Source organism: Terrapene carolina, unplaced genomic scaffold (assembly GCF_002925995.2).
Source record: "Terrapene carolina triunguis isolate 2854851 unplaced genomic scaffold, T_m_triunguis-2.0 Scaffold66, whole genome shotgun sequence".
NCBI lineage: Eukaryota > Metazoa > Chordata > Testudines > Emydidae > Terrapene > Terrapene triunguis.
Genome location: NW_020664417.1, coordinates 76,571,554 through 76,588,034, shown reverse-complemented (window position 1 = coordinate 76,588,034; position 16,481 = coordinate 76,571,554). Strand labels below are relative to the sequence as shown.

General features: G+C 38.9%; 1 protein-coding gene across 2 annotated transcripts in view; it reads right to left on the bottom strand.

Annotated features, from left to right (window-relative positions):
• The window catches only part of RAB28 (RAB28, member RAS oncogene family), an 88,801-nt gene extending 72,898 nt beyond the window's left edge, over window positions 1–15,903 (bottom strand). Inside the window, exons 1-3 of one of the 2 annotated variants that reach the window (XM_024202211.3) lie at window positions 15,511–15,903; window positions 7,185–7,281; window positions 1,439–1,527 (exon numbers count right to left, since the gene is read on the bottom strand). In XM_024202211.3, coding sequence (XP_024057979.2) covers window positions 1,439–1,527; window positions 7,185–7,281; window positions 15,511–15,585 — 261 coding nt within the window. In that variant the 5' untranslated portion in view covers window positions 15,586–15,903. The remainder of the gene's footprint in view (window positions 1–1,438; window positions 1,528–7,184; window positions 7,282–15,510) is intronic. The other variant, XM_024202212.3, reaches the window with a different exon arrangement.
• Window positions 15,904–16,481: the final 578 nt, after the last annotated feature.

Genomic DNA, 16,481 nt, shown 5'->3' with positions numbered 1-16,481 from the left:
GCTGCTGCGCTCGTGGCAGCAGCGTCCGGAGCCCCGGGCCCTTTAAATCAACACGGGAGCCCTGGGCAGCGCGGGCCAGGCAGCCTGAAAGGCCTGGTTGGGGGATGCTGACCCCCCCAACCCTGCCCCTTCCGCCCGAGGCCCCGCCCCTTCCGGGGGCCGGAGCCCACCCCCCTGGCCCGTACCGGAAAGTGGCCTAACTTACTTTCACCCCTGAACTCAGAGGATGAAAGTGAACATGCATTGGTCCGCACTGCTTTGGATGGTTATCGAGCAGAACCATTATCAGCATGGACACGTCTTCTGGAACGGTGGTTGAGGCATGAAGGGACATATAGTGAATCTGGCACATAAATATCTTGCAACGCTGGCTACAACAATGCCATACAAATGCCTGTTCTCACTTTCAGATAATATTGTAAACAAGAAGGGGGCAGCATTATCTCCTGCAAATGTAAACAAACTTCTTTGTCTGAGCAATTGGCTGAACAAGAAGTAGGACTGAGTGGACTTGTAGGCTCTAAAATTTTACATTTTTGAATGCAGTTATTTTTTGTACATAATTCTACATTTGTATGTTCAACTTTCATGATAAAGAGATTGTACTACAGTACTTGTAATAGGTAAATTGAAAAATACTATTTCTTTTGTTTTTTACAGTGCAAATATTTGTAATCAAAAATAAACATAAAGTGAGCACTGTACTTATATTCTGTTGTAATTGAAATCAATATATTTGAAAATGTAAAAAATATCCAAAACTATTTAAATAAATGGTATCCTACTATTGTTTAAACAGTGTGATTAATCGCGATTTTTTAAAATCGCTTGACAGCCCTATTATGTGCACATCATTCCAAAACTGTATCTCATACATCTACATGTTGTTGCAACATTTTGTTTAGCCCTAGCATTCACTTAAAGTTGCTTCATAAGCTTTTGGCGCAAAATTAATTTTCACTGTATGCAAGTTCTGCAAAAAATATTTAGCTCCCTGGTTGTCTCCTTTTGTTTGCCCTCTTATAGCCCCACTTGCTTGTATAAGCTTAATGGTGTAGGATTGCTCTTAATTTCCTCCTTCTACTTTTTCCCCTCAGGGGGCATCTGCTCTCAAAGCAGCCAGTATATCTGCCATACCATGTGGATATCCAACAGCCTTTACTGTTTACTGTGATTGCTTTTCTCAACTCAAGCCACAATGCATGGAAACATACATCTGTTTTTTGAGAGTTGTTAGGGATCTGCAAACTAGCACCTTTGCTGCTTTTTTTTAAGCCAACTCAAACGTCATTATATCCAAAAATAAAACTTGCACATAAATCAATGCTAAAATAAATTTTAAATTAAGCAGATGTTTAATTTTGTGACTAAAAGCATTTCCTGAAAGAGTATGATTATGAAAGCAAAGTTGATAACTTTTGTTTTGTTTTTACTGTACCTGGGCTCCATAGATATATTTATCCAACATCTTGCCTCCTATTGTTTGCCCCCCTATATCCCACACTTGAAGAGTAACATTCAAGTTTCCTGAAAAAGAAAAATATGCAGAAGCTGATTTCTTTGAAGACACTGATTTGATGAAGTTAGATGCAACTAAATTCAAAATGTAACATTAAAGCAGTTGATACAATTCCAGTATATTTGTAAATACCTTTTACAAACATTTTCTTGTACATCTAATAAATATTTGGTCAAAATATGTAGACGAACAATCAATTCCTTTTAAATTATACTCATTAAGATCTAGTAAAAATATAGCTGAATATGAACCACATCTCATTGTAAGTGTTCTTTGGAGGAAAAGAACTAGAATGGTATAAGGTACAATTTTCCTAAGTTGAAGTTTAATAATGTATTTTAGTGAAGCAATCTGAAAAGAAGCTTAACAAAACAAATCTTTATACCATAATAGTTGCATTGTCCTTTATTTCTAGTAATATCAACCTAACCACATATTTTAACTCCCGTGCGCCTGTTCAACTGTCTTAAACATTTAAAACTGGGATGCATGCACAGAGTAACTCTGTATTTTGGGAGAGCTATTCCCAATACTACTGTACAGTTAGGTGATTATAATGGAAATGCTAACACAATCCTATTTTAAGGGTACAAAATCCTTCTTCCTCTGCCCTCCCCCTTCCAAAGAGGCACTTAGCCATAAACCTGACCTGGCTTACAAATTCTCAGCCTCTAAGTTATTTTTTTTAAACCAATCAACAGACCATCCTTTTTGGTACACAACTCTAAGTAGCTTTAAATTCAGTTTTGAAGACCATTACTCTATACTGTAGATAATATTTTTTGTTTGTTCCACAACCCCTAAAAAAAATCCAACAAACAGAAATACCAAAATGAATGATATGCTGAGAGGTAAAAAAAAAAAAAAAAATCATCTACAGTCCATGCATACCTACCTACTAAATCAATCATTCATATAGTTGTTAAAGTCCATTGTACCTAAAGAACTCAATGGTCCACTGAGCCATTTTTAGATGTAACGAAACAGATGTATTCTATGAGCAAACAATCCAAATTAGCACACAAAATACATACACACATAGATCTATGCCAAACTGTAACACATACACACACACGCGTGCATAACTTGACTGTCATCTTTTATGATCAGATAACTTCTACAGTACAAAACTGATTGTCAGGAAGCATCAGACTCTAGTACAGTAAAGTTCAATACAAATTTTCACCGATCTAAGTACAATGCATGCATTAATAATACTTTGTATGTATACAAAACTATAACTTCCAATTATTTTTTATTTCTAGACAAAAATGCAATAAAGTGACAAATTCCACATAAGTCAAATCTAACATTTCTTAACTCATACCAATAGTGTGGTATGTAATGGGGGAGGAAAGAGCAAAATATTATGGGTTACAGAGAGAATTTTAGCCTTAAATTTGATATTTATTATTATATTACAAACTTTATGTTCTTGAGCAAAATGTTATCTATTCACCCATAAAGAAACAGAGCATTTACATGTAGAACTTTCATTCGCATTAAATGAATTACACAAGTGAATATCACTTATCGATGAAAATTTATTCTACTGCTTTGTGACAGTACATAGTAAATTACAAACATATACATGGATATACTGTGCTTGGGCTACAAAGTATAACAATTACACTTTTATAACACATTTTGTTTTCCTTTGGTTAAGTGTTCTGACTTTTTAGCCAAATCTTTTAAAATTGGTACGTATGTCTCAGATGTACGGGAATATTTCATGTACTTACTAAAAGATTCAATCTATGCGGAATACTAAAAACAAGCCTTACTTATTAATCTGTTTTTAAATTTATGAAATCCCCTTCTTAAAGGCAAAGAATATTTATGGAAACTGTGCATTTATGGTCAATACTCAAAAATAACGTTTCACCTGTAATAAGAAACATATCTGTTTTCATAAGGCATTGACCAATTATTAAGTGATGGGCTTTTAAAACTTAGAACATAAATCTATAGTAACTACAGATAACACAGGAATAAGTCTTTCATAACACATATGTGGCATGAACAAACTGGTGAATCAGCATTAGGAAGCAACTATGCTTCTTCAGTGGGTAACCAAATTAAACACACCCAAAAGCCCACCAAACAAGGCATTCTGCAGTGTCCTATATCTAACTTCATTGTATTCGTTCTATTGCCAATTTACCATTTCATTCATGCTAGGTATATGGAAAAATATATTAGAAATAGTATAACTTTTCTAAACAAGGAAATTTTAGAATCATCATTGTGTGTGTTAAAATGTTTCCAAATTGATTACTATCCAATGTTGGAGACAAACACAAGTTATTGGGCTCAATACAGGGGTAACTGGGTGACCTTCTCTGGCTTGTGTTACACAGGAGGTCAGACTAGATGATCTAGGTCTCTTATAGTCTTAAAAAATTATGAAGTTTTCCCCTTCTATTAATATTATAGAAAATAAAATAATAAAATCTGTTTGTCTAAATAAAGCTTGATTGTTTCATTCATGTTAAGGGGACTCCTGACTTAAATTAAACTAGAGCAGTTACTGAAATTCATACTGATTATCTAGAGTGATACATTAGTATTAACCCTATACTGCTTCATATGTTTTTGCAAGATTATTCCATGTTGTGTAGTATCTATTTTGTGGTCAACTTTTTAGGATAGCTATGACAGTAGAAAAAAATCTGAACAATATGACTATTTAAAATTCAAATATCAGATATGGTAACATTAAATTTTACTTTTGGCATAAAATGTATTTTATCTACTGACAAATTTAAAGGAAGTGTATATTAACTCATGAGTGTCAATAGCAAAAAAGTTAACTATACATGAAGAAAAATGTCAACAGTTCACTTTTTACAGCTATAGTATGCTTTCTCTAAGCACCAAAATTAATGTACCAGTAAACAATTATAGCTGAAGAATTCCAGAGAAATTGCATAGAGTCCACTGATGACAAACAAGAAAATTTGAGTAGAGTTTTTTTGTTTGTTTATTCATTTGTTTTACACACACACACACACACACACACACACACACACACACACAGTAGAAAATGGCATGCAATGGGATGCAAAAAATGAATAAATGAGAACATAGTATATAGGTTGCTTTTGGTCTGAACTGAAGCCACTAAGAGGATTCAACAGTGATGTTTGTAAAAGTATGCTTGGTGCACTGGTTAACCTTAAAGTGCTGCACAGTCAAGATAAAACTAAAAACACAAGTCTGCCCACTTCTTGTACTGAAGACTTAAAAAATCCTTTTCACAGTAGAACCCTGTTTACTGAACTGTACCCACAACCTCCCTGAAAGTATTTTGACTATGGCTCTTAAGAAGCTCTATCAGCAGAACCTCTGGCTAGCAGATACACTATTTTAAGCCATAAAATCTGTAGTGATTGCATCCAGACTTTACAGCATATTGGATCATGAAATATACTGAAATGGATCGATATCTGGAAAATATCTGGAAAAAATTTCATAGAGAGAATTTGAGTAACTGAACACTAAAAATCGTATTGTTCATAATTAAACTAGTCAAAAATATTTGCAATGTGTATTAAATTGTTATTTTATTTGAGTCATCAACTGGTAAAATGTTATTCCACTTCTTACTGTAAAATTATATCAGTTACTAAAAAAATTGAAAAGTATAAGACTATACTGGATATTCATAACATTCCAAAACAACATTTCATTTTTATCTACTAATATTAAGTTACTATTTGTTTTTTAAAATCCTAATTCTATGGGGATAGAAAAATACATATTTCTGTTTGGTTTTAAAACGATCATTTCAATTTTGAAAAATCTGCTTACATTTAAAATCAAAACATAAGTTAGTGCTATTCCGAAGTCAGTTATCTACCACCTGTCCTACTAAAGAATGCAAACTAGTGCATGTTTTTCTACTGATATTTGCATACTTTTGTCTAGTTATATGAATTCACATTTAGAGAAATATTAATATCTTTGAATAAGCAAAACTAATATTTGCAATCAATAAAAGAATCCATTTACTGAGGAAGTGCATTCCATAGTTACTTTTTGAACTTTAAAACCTTTCCCCCAAAAAATCTGACTTTTCCATAAAAATGTATCCCTCTAGAGACAAAGGGACACAGTGAGAAACCAAGGGGAAAATGCATCTTTCTTGATATAAAATTTATTTCTATTTTTCAAACACAGAAATAAGAAAATATACATAGGCAGTCACTATTCTATATGTTTGGGTGTGATTTACACCTACACTCTTATTTTGAAACATAATAATTATGGAACATAACAATTATGAATAGGGACAAAAGTATGATACTTCTCCAAGTTTTCCACCCAAAAAGAATATTTAGAAACCCAATAATGTACTAATAGCTTCTGTATGTTTAACAGCTGGAAAAAACCTTGCAAAAGTACAAGTTCTGAGCATACACGCTGCATGATTTGTGTACACATTACATTTACAAGTGCTGCTGTAAGTATTCTGCATACTTGTATTTCTAGAAGAGCAGGCAGGACAATAAAAAATTACTCTATCCATTTTATACAAAAATAAGCACACAGAGTTGGAATATGTGTCAAGTCATACACAAAAGAGTACAGTGGAATAACTAATAAAATAATCTTGAAGAACATAATCCTTTTATGTATTCCTGCATTCTATATCACTTGGGGGGGAAATTAACATAATAATTAGAAATAATTGGCAATATAGTTTTAACAAAATAACATTCAAAACACTGCATTTTTTCATGGAAGATTGCAGATTTCATTTCTAGTTTGCTACTTGTATGTTACCAAAATAAAGATAGAACTTGCATCAACTTTATCATACCTGATTGCAACTTAATACTTAAAAGTGCTTTTTCCAGCTTTAATTTATTAAGATCACCAGGATAAATTGTTTTTAATGGAATACTTTCATGCTTACAAATTGAACAGCCACAATGAATGAATGGTTCTTTTTATACCCCCCAATTGTTCAGAAACAAACTTTAAGCACTAACCATTCTTTTTTATTATTTTTTGCATTTTCCATGCAGTGTGTGCAACTGGCATCTAAATAGTTTCTTTGCCGTCGTGAACTGAAACATCTTGAATGCTCAAACTGTATTTTTATGAGTGCCGAGGGACCTTAAATTTTAGTGGTCTATTAAATGCCAGCAATTTCATGCTGCCTTGCATAAAACAGCATTCACATATTAGAGCACAGCGATTCCATAGGTACATTATACTTCTCCCCCACAACCCAAATACAAGTTCAGTGTATTTTATCTAAAAAATCAGATTTAAAAATGCAAAGATATTTTCAGTTAATACATAGTTATATTTTGTTTATGTTGTGTATTATACTACTATCCACTTGAAGAGGTTAATCTTAATAGGTATACCAAAAAGTAATATTTTTTTAAAATGTGGCTAATAATGGTTCTAGGAAAATAACAATGTTTTATCTTTAAAGAAATAAGCAACCAAAACACAATCCTTTTTCACTTGGTGTCTACATAATAAGAAATCGGAGAGAAACTACCGTCAATAGCCAAATTAATTGTTCTATTTAAAAACATCTGCATGAAAAGCACTAGCTTATGTTATGTATTTCATTCTCAAGGCCTTGTCTCTGCAAGTTTTACTATTGCCACCACTTTCAATCTAAGACTCTTTATTCTCTTACCTGGTAATGTTATTCTTTTCAAAAAGAAGTCCAGTCCTACAGTCTGTTTGTACTGTTTCCCAAAAGCTTCCTGGGCAAAACGTGTGGCTAAAGACGTCTAAAAACAGAACCATATCAAATTATTTGGTATTTTAAAGGCTGCAAACCCAATTTAAACCAGTCCTAAATCTTATAAAACAAAGGTAAGCAATTTTTTAATCAATGCCAGCTAACAATATTCTCTGATGGCAGACAAGCATTCTGGCCAGCTTAAAATATAATAAAAGTAGATGATAATGGCAAGTTATGTCACAAAAAAACAGAGTAAAACATTCAGCATGCTTCCTGTACATTTTAAAAATATTCTGATATTAAAAATGCAGAATTGTATTACATTTTTAATTGAGTGCCAATAGTGCACTCTGCTCCATACAAACATAAGGTGACATGGTCCTTACCCCATAGGGCTTACAATTGTTAAAAAGAAAGTCCTGATTTCTACAACATGGGACCATGTACACATCACTAATCACAAACCTTCAACACTGGACAACTACTCTCACACAGATCCACCCTGCAACTCTGTATGGTTGCAGGGATCCACTTCCTGCACAAGAGTTGCAGGATAAGTGCCTACATGGGGACTAACCTAGTGCCTGATCGTGGATTTATATGCCTATTGAGACTACACACATGAAGTTTTGCATGTATTGTGTCAAATAGTATGTTGGAAATTGTTTTCCTAGTGTTAAATGTCACAAAGTTATGTCATCATGAATGTACACTGATACATAGAGCTGCCTTTTGAAATAACAGAGATCTCTTACTTTTTACTAGAAACCTCAAAAAGGGCATGCTTCTAATGACTTTAATATGCAGAAAGTAACAAAGTATGTATTTTCTGTTTCTTCATAACCAGTTGTAATCCATTCATCAAAGGCAATAAAAATACATGATATAAAGTAAAAAGGATGCAAAAAAAAAAAAAAAAAACACCAGTTATATGAATTCCTAGAACTGTTGAAAAAATAATGTGATGCCTTAAAAATTAGTGTGATGTTGCTAAAAGAATGTATCCTATATCAAATCATTGCCAAGCATTTATCAGTCTCTTGTTAACATGACATCTACAAACTGCAGAAATTAGCCATATTTCTGCCTCTATTTGTAAGAAAAAAATATCAGGTAACAGCTTCACAAAGCCCCTACACTGCCAGAGACTGACATCCAAAGTGAGCAAATAGGAATCTAGCCAATCTTTAAATAAAACACTGAATGACATCAAGTGTTATTAAAAACGAGTAGTAGAGGATATCCAGTTAACATACATTACAATAATACAAATAGTCCTGTTACTGTAAACAGACATGTTACACTACTAATGTGAAAAAAAAAAAAAAAAAAAAAGAGTGAGAGAGGCACTGTAACGCTTGCTCTTTTTCTACAACAGCTTGTACCCCTTTTCATGAGATGTTATTTATACACTACCACCACCAAAGGACTCCACAATTAAGAATCAAGCATAAATAGGGAAATACTGATCCAGAAAGTTATTTGTGAAGGAAATAATACAAGACTCAATAGTTGCTTGATTGTATCATCCATATTCCCACCACTGTCAGGGATTAATAGGTGTCTTGAACTCAGAAGATATTTATAAACCTGATCCAAAACCCAATTAAATGAATGGGAATCGTTTAATTTACTCTAGTGGACTCAGGCCCATAGAGAATTAAGAAAATAAATGAAAACAAGCAAACTATAATTAAATAAACATATTCATGCCATTTGTACCACATTTGGCAGTGAAAAGGTTGAGGATCACAGAGGATGAGAATCCATCTGCCACCACAAAGCTATTGGACAATTATTTTTAAGTACATATTCAAAATAAAATTCAGTAAAAATTTTGATTGGAGTACCGCTAACTCATTCACAATATTTTTGTAATCTAACACTGAGCATTTGATCATTTTAAAAAAAAAATCTATCACCACCTCAGATGTAGGCAAGTATCAACAAAGTGCAGAAGTGCACTATATAGGCCCTCTTTTCCTGTAAACTGAATGTTTAATTACAAAATAGGAACTTTTCCCTTGTAATTTCCCCTTTCATTAGTGAATAACAACTAGCACCTGGGATGCAGAACAAAATATAAACCCTATAATATGGTCAGATCTGGAAAATATAAAATCCTAATTTAGATCCATGATAAATAAGCAAACCCTCCCATGTTTTAAGGATACAGTAAATACTAACTTTATCACTCTGTGACACTTGATATTCCCAAAAGGTTTCTAGGGGTGTTAATAAAAATAAACACCACATTCAATTAACAGCCAACCAATAAGAACAACAAGTAATCAACAGCATGGCAAAGTTCTCTTAAATAGCTTTCCTCCACTCTCCTGAATGCAAAGGAATTTATTGCAGAAAATCATTGACTAACTCCTTTTTTAATTTTTTTTAATGAACGTTAGCGCTCACGAAAGGTGTAGGATTGCCAGCCCTGAAGACTGGAGTTCTCTATTCATTCACAGAACAAGTATTTATCCACAAGAACACTGACAGCAGCAGTTCAAGTCCTCTACACATGGAAAAGTTGTCTCCATGCCCATTCAGGTCCATCCACAATGCAAAAGCTCCCTACGATCCTAAAATTGCTCTCTAGAGGGGTTCTTGAGAAAGATTTTAGGTAACAATTTTGGCAGCAGCCGTGGCCTGTGTGGTCAAGGTAAATTATTTTCCATTCCAATGGTTGATGAAAGCTATTCTAGCTCAAAAAAACATTTTCTGCGACAGTTTTAAACAAGGTTTTCCCCATCCAAAAAGTTTCATTAATCTAGAGAACAATTTTGTAACAGACTGGGTCTCATTCCATGACCTCTCTACTATGACTGCCAACCATTGTGTTGATAGACTCTCTCTCTATTTAGGCCCCAATTCAGCAAAGCATTTAAGCACTTGCCTAAATACAAGCATATGCATAAGTGCTTTGCGGAATACGGATGGCTGACTGAATCTGGGTCTTAATGCATATGTCTGATAATATTTATTAAGCAGCCCAGTCCCTCCCCTTTCAGCTAATTCAGCACCTAAAGTTCTTGGGGTGCTGAACTAGCAATACATATAATTAAATCATAAAAGTATAAGAACCACGAAGAGCAGTTTTAAATATGGGTGATTTGGGGGGAGTTCCCTACAAAACAAGGATACAGTTTCACCTAAGCGGTGAAGCAGAGGAGAAGACTGCTTGCTTATATTTTTAGATCAATCACCAACTAGTTGTATCAGCTGTGCTGGAAATTGTCCATAAATCGTCCTGAAAAAGAGCTCTCCAGCTCAAAAGCTTGTCTCTTTCACAACAGAACTTGGTCTAATAAAAGATATTACTTTGTCTCTCTCATATCCTGGGACAAACAAGGCTACAACGCCACTGCAAACATTCATTTACAGACAAACAAACAAAAAAATCAGACTATGTCTGAAAAAAAGTTGCCATCTGTCAAATGTTAGATGGCAAGTCATGGTATATGCAATGACATCCAAACAGTGTCAGTCATGCTTTCTTACCAGCCATTTTGTGGGTATTTGTAGAGCAGGAGTAGGAACTTCCCAAAGGCTGCCCTACTTGCCTTTTCCTCCCTAGGAGGTAAATTTTTCAGAAGTGCCAATGGGACTTTGGCTGTTACCTCTGGATCCAACAATAAGGTCTTCCATCAAAGGTTTCCACTTTACCAAACCCACTGAGAATTCACTATCACCATCCAAAAATTAATCTGTATCCCCTCTCACCTCACCTATTCCAGTTTATCATGTCAACTTTCTATTTATAGTAACAATCCACACTGGACCACAATCGGCACCAGCACCAGATTGTAAGAATCTTAGGTGCACAAAATGTCAGGAAACTGTAGGGCAGAAAATGCTTAATTTTTGTACTGGTTATGAAGTAACTCAAATATGGATAACTTTTCATTGAAGAAAGTATAGTTTATAAAAACACACTGATCTAAAATTTTGCTTATTCCTAGTTTACACAGCAAATAATTTTATAATTTCGATTTTTTGGCCTTCCTACTCCACTGCAACCCAACAATGAAAAACTGTCCTTTAAAAGAAAAAATGGCTGATAAATGTTTACAGACAACCTATTTATTTTCACTATCTAGATTTGCAAGCCTGAATATGGCTCGCCGAATAGTTTCTCCATCTGCAAAATGGAGACTACGATAGTAATCTACATGATAGTGGTGGAGTGAAATTTAATTAATGTTTATAAAGCACTTTGTGATCTTCAAATTTGGATCTCAGAAGGGAATGAGAGAATATATCTTCTGCCACTATTTCCATTCCTCTCCATTGACTGAAGATAGATCATAGTTCCTGCAGAGAGAGGAATGTGTATAGTGAATGGGGGCTGAGTATGTGTGCAAAGGAGGATGGATGAGAAACATACACATATTCAAAAAGCTGATTGCTCTAAATTTTCCTTTTCTTCCTCTAGGCCACCAATGGCAACACTGGTCTCCTGCCTCTCGAGGAACAATGATTCAGCCAGCTTACAAGATTCACCCAGCCTCCCTCTTGTGTAAGCTTTTTGAATTGCTCCGCTCCGGCTCCGCTCCAGGCAAAAACCTACTGCTCTGCGCTCCAGCTCCGAGCTCCACTCCAAAGCTCTGAGTGTGAGGAAAGCAAAGCAGCCCCCATCAATGTAATCTGCACTCAGGCAAAGGCAGCTGAATGTCAACCATACGATTCCCAGGCACAGCAAAGGATTCAGGGATGCAACCAGGAAAAAACATCAAAATGCACCAATGCTTGTAATTCCAGATACGGTAACAAGTCACACCGTAAGGTGCTGAACAGCAGTAGTGAAAAGGACTTCTTAGTTTGATTTAAATACTGGGAAAGCTAAGAGCAAAAGACTAGAACTATCTTGAGCATTTATAATACACTCCTTAGATTGTCACTTGGAATTATTTGTCCACTGATTCAAACATAACACTACTTTCATGGTATAAAAGGTTTTCTTTACAACCATTAGAGCTAGATACTCTTTTCTTTAAATTAAAGAGTAAAGTCTATACTTAGCCACATGCCTTTTTCACCACAGAGAATTTTCCTACTTATCAATGGAAAGCAGATTTTCCAACACCTGCAAATTACATGAAGTCTTGGTTTTTCACCTGAAATCATATGTAGACCAGTTATTCTGTGTCCGAACTTTTAATTTCCTATTAGAAAGTTAGTAACAAAGAAGAAATTGTATTTTTGAAATTCACATTCATGATGAGATTATCATGTATGTCTCATTAACACATTCAAGATATGTGTAATAATACATACACTGAGGAGTCCTTGTGCACCTTGGAGACTAACAAAATTTATTTGGGCATAAGCTTTCGTGGGATATAATCCACGTCATCAGATGCATGGAGTGGAAAACACAGTAAACAGGTATAAATATATAGCACATAAAAAGATGGGAGTTGCCTTCCCAAGGTGGGGGGTCAGTGCTAATGAGGCCAATTCAATTAGGGTGGAAGTGGCCCATTCCCAGCAGTTGACAAGAAGGGGTGAGTATCAACAGAGGGAAAATTATTTTTTGTAGTGACCCAGCCAATCCCAGTATTTATTCAGGCCTAATTTGATGTTGTCAAGTTTGCAAATTAATTACAATTCTGCAGTTTCTCGTTGAAGTCTGTTTTTGAAGTTTTTTTGTGGAAGAATGGTGACTTAAGTCTGTTATTGAGTGTCCAGGGAGATTGAAGTGCTCTCCTACTGGTTTTTGAATGTTACAATTCTTGATGTCTGATTTGTGTCCATTTATTCTTTTGAGTAGAGACTGTCTGGTTTGGCCAATGTACATAGCAGAGGAGCATTGCTGGCACATGATGGCATACATCACATTGGTAGATGTACAGGTGAACGAGCCCTTGATGGTGTGGCTGATGTGGTTGGGTCCTATGATTGTGTCCCTTGAATAGATATGCGGACAGAGTTGGCAATGGGGTTTGTTGCAGGGGTTGGTTCCTGGGTTAATGTTTCTGTTGTGTGGCGTGTAGTTGCTGGTATTTGCTTCAGGTTGGGGGGCTGTCTGTAAGCGAGGACTGGCCTGTCTCCCAAGGTCTGTGAGAGTGAGGGATCATCCTTCAGGATAGATTGTATATCCTTGATGATGTGCTAGAGACATTTTAGTTGGGGGCTGAAGGTGATGGCTAGTGGCGTTCCATTACTTTCTTTGTTGGGCCTGTCCTGTAATCTGGGTACCCTTCTTGCTCTGTCAATCTCTTTCTTCACTTCACCAGGTGGGTACTGTAGTTTTAAGAATGCCTGATAGAGATCCTGTAGGTGTTTGTCTCTGTCTGAGGGATTGGAACAAATGTGGTTGTATCTGAGAGCTTGGTTGCAGACAATGGATCGTGTGATGTGGTCTGGATGAAAGCTGGAGTAGTATGGCGGTCAGTAGGTTTCCGGTATAGGGTGGTGTTTATATGACCATTGCTTATTTGTACTGTAGTGCCAAGATAGTGGATCTCTTGTGTGGACTGGTCCAGGCTAAGGTTGATGGTGCGGTGGAAATTGTTGAAATCCAGGTGGAATTCCTCAAGGGCCTCCTTCCCATGGGTCCAGACTTCAACGAGAAACTGCAGAACTGGAATTAATTAGTAAACTTGACACCATCAAATTAGGCCTGAATAAAGTCTGGGAGTGGCTGGGTCACTACAAAAAAATAATTTTCCCTCTGTTGATACTCACACCTTCTTGTCAACTGCTGGGAATGGGCCACCTCCACCCTAGTTAATTGGCCTCGTTAGCACTGACCCCCCCCCCCCACTTGGTAAGGCAACTCCCATCTTTTCATGGGCTGTATATTTATACCTGCTTACTGTATTTTCCACTCCGTGCATCTGATGAAGTGGGTTATATCCCACAAAAGCTTATGCCTAAATAAATTTGTTAGTCTCTAAGGTGCCACAAGGACTCCTCGTTGTTTTTACTGACACAGACTAACACGGCTACTCCTCTTTGAAACCTGAATACATACACTATGATCACTTTTTGTTGCAAGTAAAGATCAGGTCTTATTGTCTTCTTTGGTGCATAGTGACCTGTGCTTTGCCTTATTTGGCTCTATACTGGTCATGGACTTCATGTAGTCCACAATTCTGTAACCATGTTATTTGTTAATTACATTCCTAACCTTCACAGAAAGAAAACCTTGAAAATGTGAACCAAAATTAAAACACCACACTGGCGACTTCCCATAGCCTGAAATAATAGTTCTGACAGATATAAAGTTGCCTCATTCGTGTCAGCAGTCTAGTAGTTTTTGAAACCTTAAGAACACAACTTGAATAGCAACATAGGTCACTGTTGATTATTTCGGCAGCAACATCCAGCTAATATGTTTGTCCCTGAACCCCAGATTCCCTCCCTCTGCCTTGCCAGAACCCCAAATCCCTTCCCAATGCCTGTCCAGATTCCAAAACCTGCCGCTTCCCCCAACAACTTCTATGATGTTACTATGCCTTGCCAACACAAAGTGTGCAACATACTGAAAATATGGGAACAATATAGGATAAATTGGCTTTAATGTCAAAATAAACACCACAAAGGCCTGTAGTGATTGTATTATTAGCTTTTACCTTTATTAAGGACTTCTATACTTGAAGTTAAGCCAGTCTAGAATTCCTAGTTTCCCGCTTCAGAGCGTGGCAGGACGCCCCAGGGACCTTGCCAGAGTTTGGGTGCCGATTGCCAGCGGGCGGGAGGGAGGGTCTAGGAGGCTGCTCGGGGCCACTGCTCCTTGCGTCCCACAAAACAGATGGGGTTGGCCACAGCAGCCTCCCCTCCCACTGTCTTTCTTGCGGGGCTGCGCTGTCTGACAGCAGGAAACCCTCATCTCTGCCATTCGCAGCCCCCAAAGGTCTCTGGAGACCCGGCCGGAGAGGCCGCTCGTGGTGCGATTGTTCCACCCCCAACCACCACCGCGCTGTGGGCCTCGAGTCCGAGATCGTTGGTCTCCCGGGGACGTGGCTAGGGACAACTGCCGGTCCGGCAGGCACCGATCATCGCCGGTCAGTCACTGGCCAGATATGGCGACAGCGACAGGCGCGACAGACACTAGTGACGGAGGCAGGGGCTTGGCTGTTTGAGCTACACGAGCCGCACGCGCTGCTAGTCGGGGCCAGCTGGGGGGCGAAGTAGGCGGGTCCGGTGCGGGGGCGGGGCCCGCACCCGGGGGACATTCCGCGGCGGGAGGGGACAGAGAACATCCCGGGGAGGGTTGGGGTGCAGCCCCGGCAGCGAGGAGCGGGGGCAGACGGGCCCCAGCACTGACCTTGCCGGAGGTGCCGTCCCCCAACACCACTAGCTTGAGTTGCCGGTCCGGACTCTCCTCCTCCGAGTCCGACATGGTCCCTGCGCCCGGCGGGGCGGGGAGCGAGTGCCGCACTCACGAAGCCGGTACCGGCACAGAGGCCGGAGCCGCCATCTTTCCTTGATGCGGCCGCTGTCACTACGGCCGAGTCTGGGCGAGACCACGGCGAGGCCGAACCGGAGGAGGGCGAGAGAGACTGGGCGGCGGACCCAACGACTGCTCCCCGGCGGGGGAATCAGCTCGCTAGGCCCCCCGCGTCCCTGCACCCTCACAGCCTCTCTCCCCCTCCCTGCGCGATAGTGGTTTAGCTTGGAATTCTGAGAGCTTCAATGGTTTAATCCCTTAGTGACGCCCAGCGTGGTAACTAAGGGCCGCGGGGTGAAAGGTCACACTCACAGGGCGGGGAGCACCACAACTAGCTCCTCCTTCTCCCTTCCCCAGGGGGGCGGGGTTTAGGGGATTTTCCGCCCTCTGCTCTGCTGCCCCAGAAAGGCACGCGGATTCTTTGCCCTCTGCTCTGGAGGGGGCGGGGCATGGGAATCCTTCCCCCCCCCCTCTCAGGGGCGTGGCGGCATCTACTCCCTTCTCCGAGCGCTGGGAGGGAGCAGGGGTCCTGTGCCCAGGCCGCGTGGAGGCCCCCCGCGTTGCCCAGCCCTAGGAAGCGCGGGAAGGAGCTGCCTTGGGAGAAGGAACCGCGCCCCCAGGCCACTGCCGTTGGCGGAGTCCAAACGAGAGCGGGGCTGGAGCTGCCCTGAGGGAAATCAAGCAGGCGCCACCCTTCTCCCCCCTTCTGTGCTGCTGCCCAGGCTGGGGAGCCGGGACTGTAAGATCACTTCTCCCCTTTGTCTCAATGATTCAGAGGCGCGGCCCCATGCGCTGAAGCGCTCCCAGGGAAGGCAGGCAGCCCCCCCCCCCCCCAGGAAGCAGTCCTT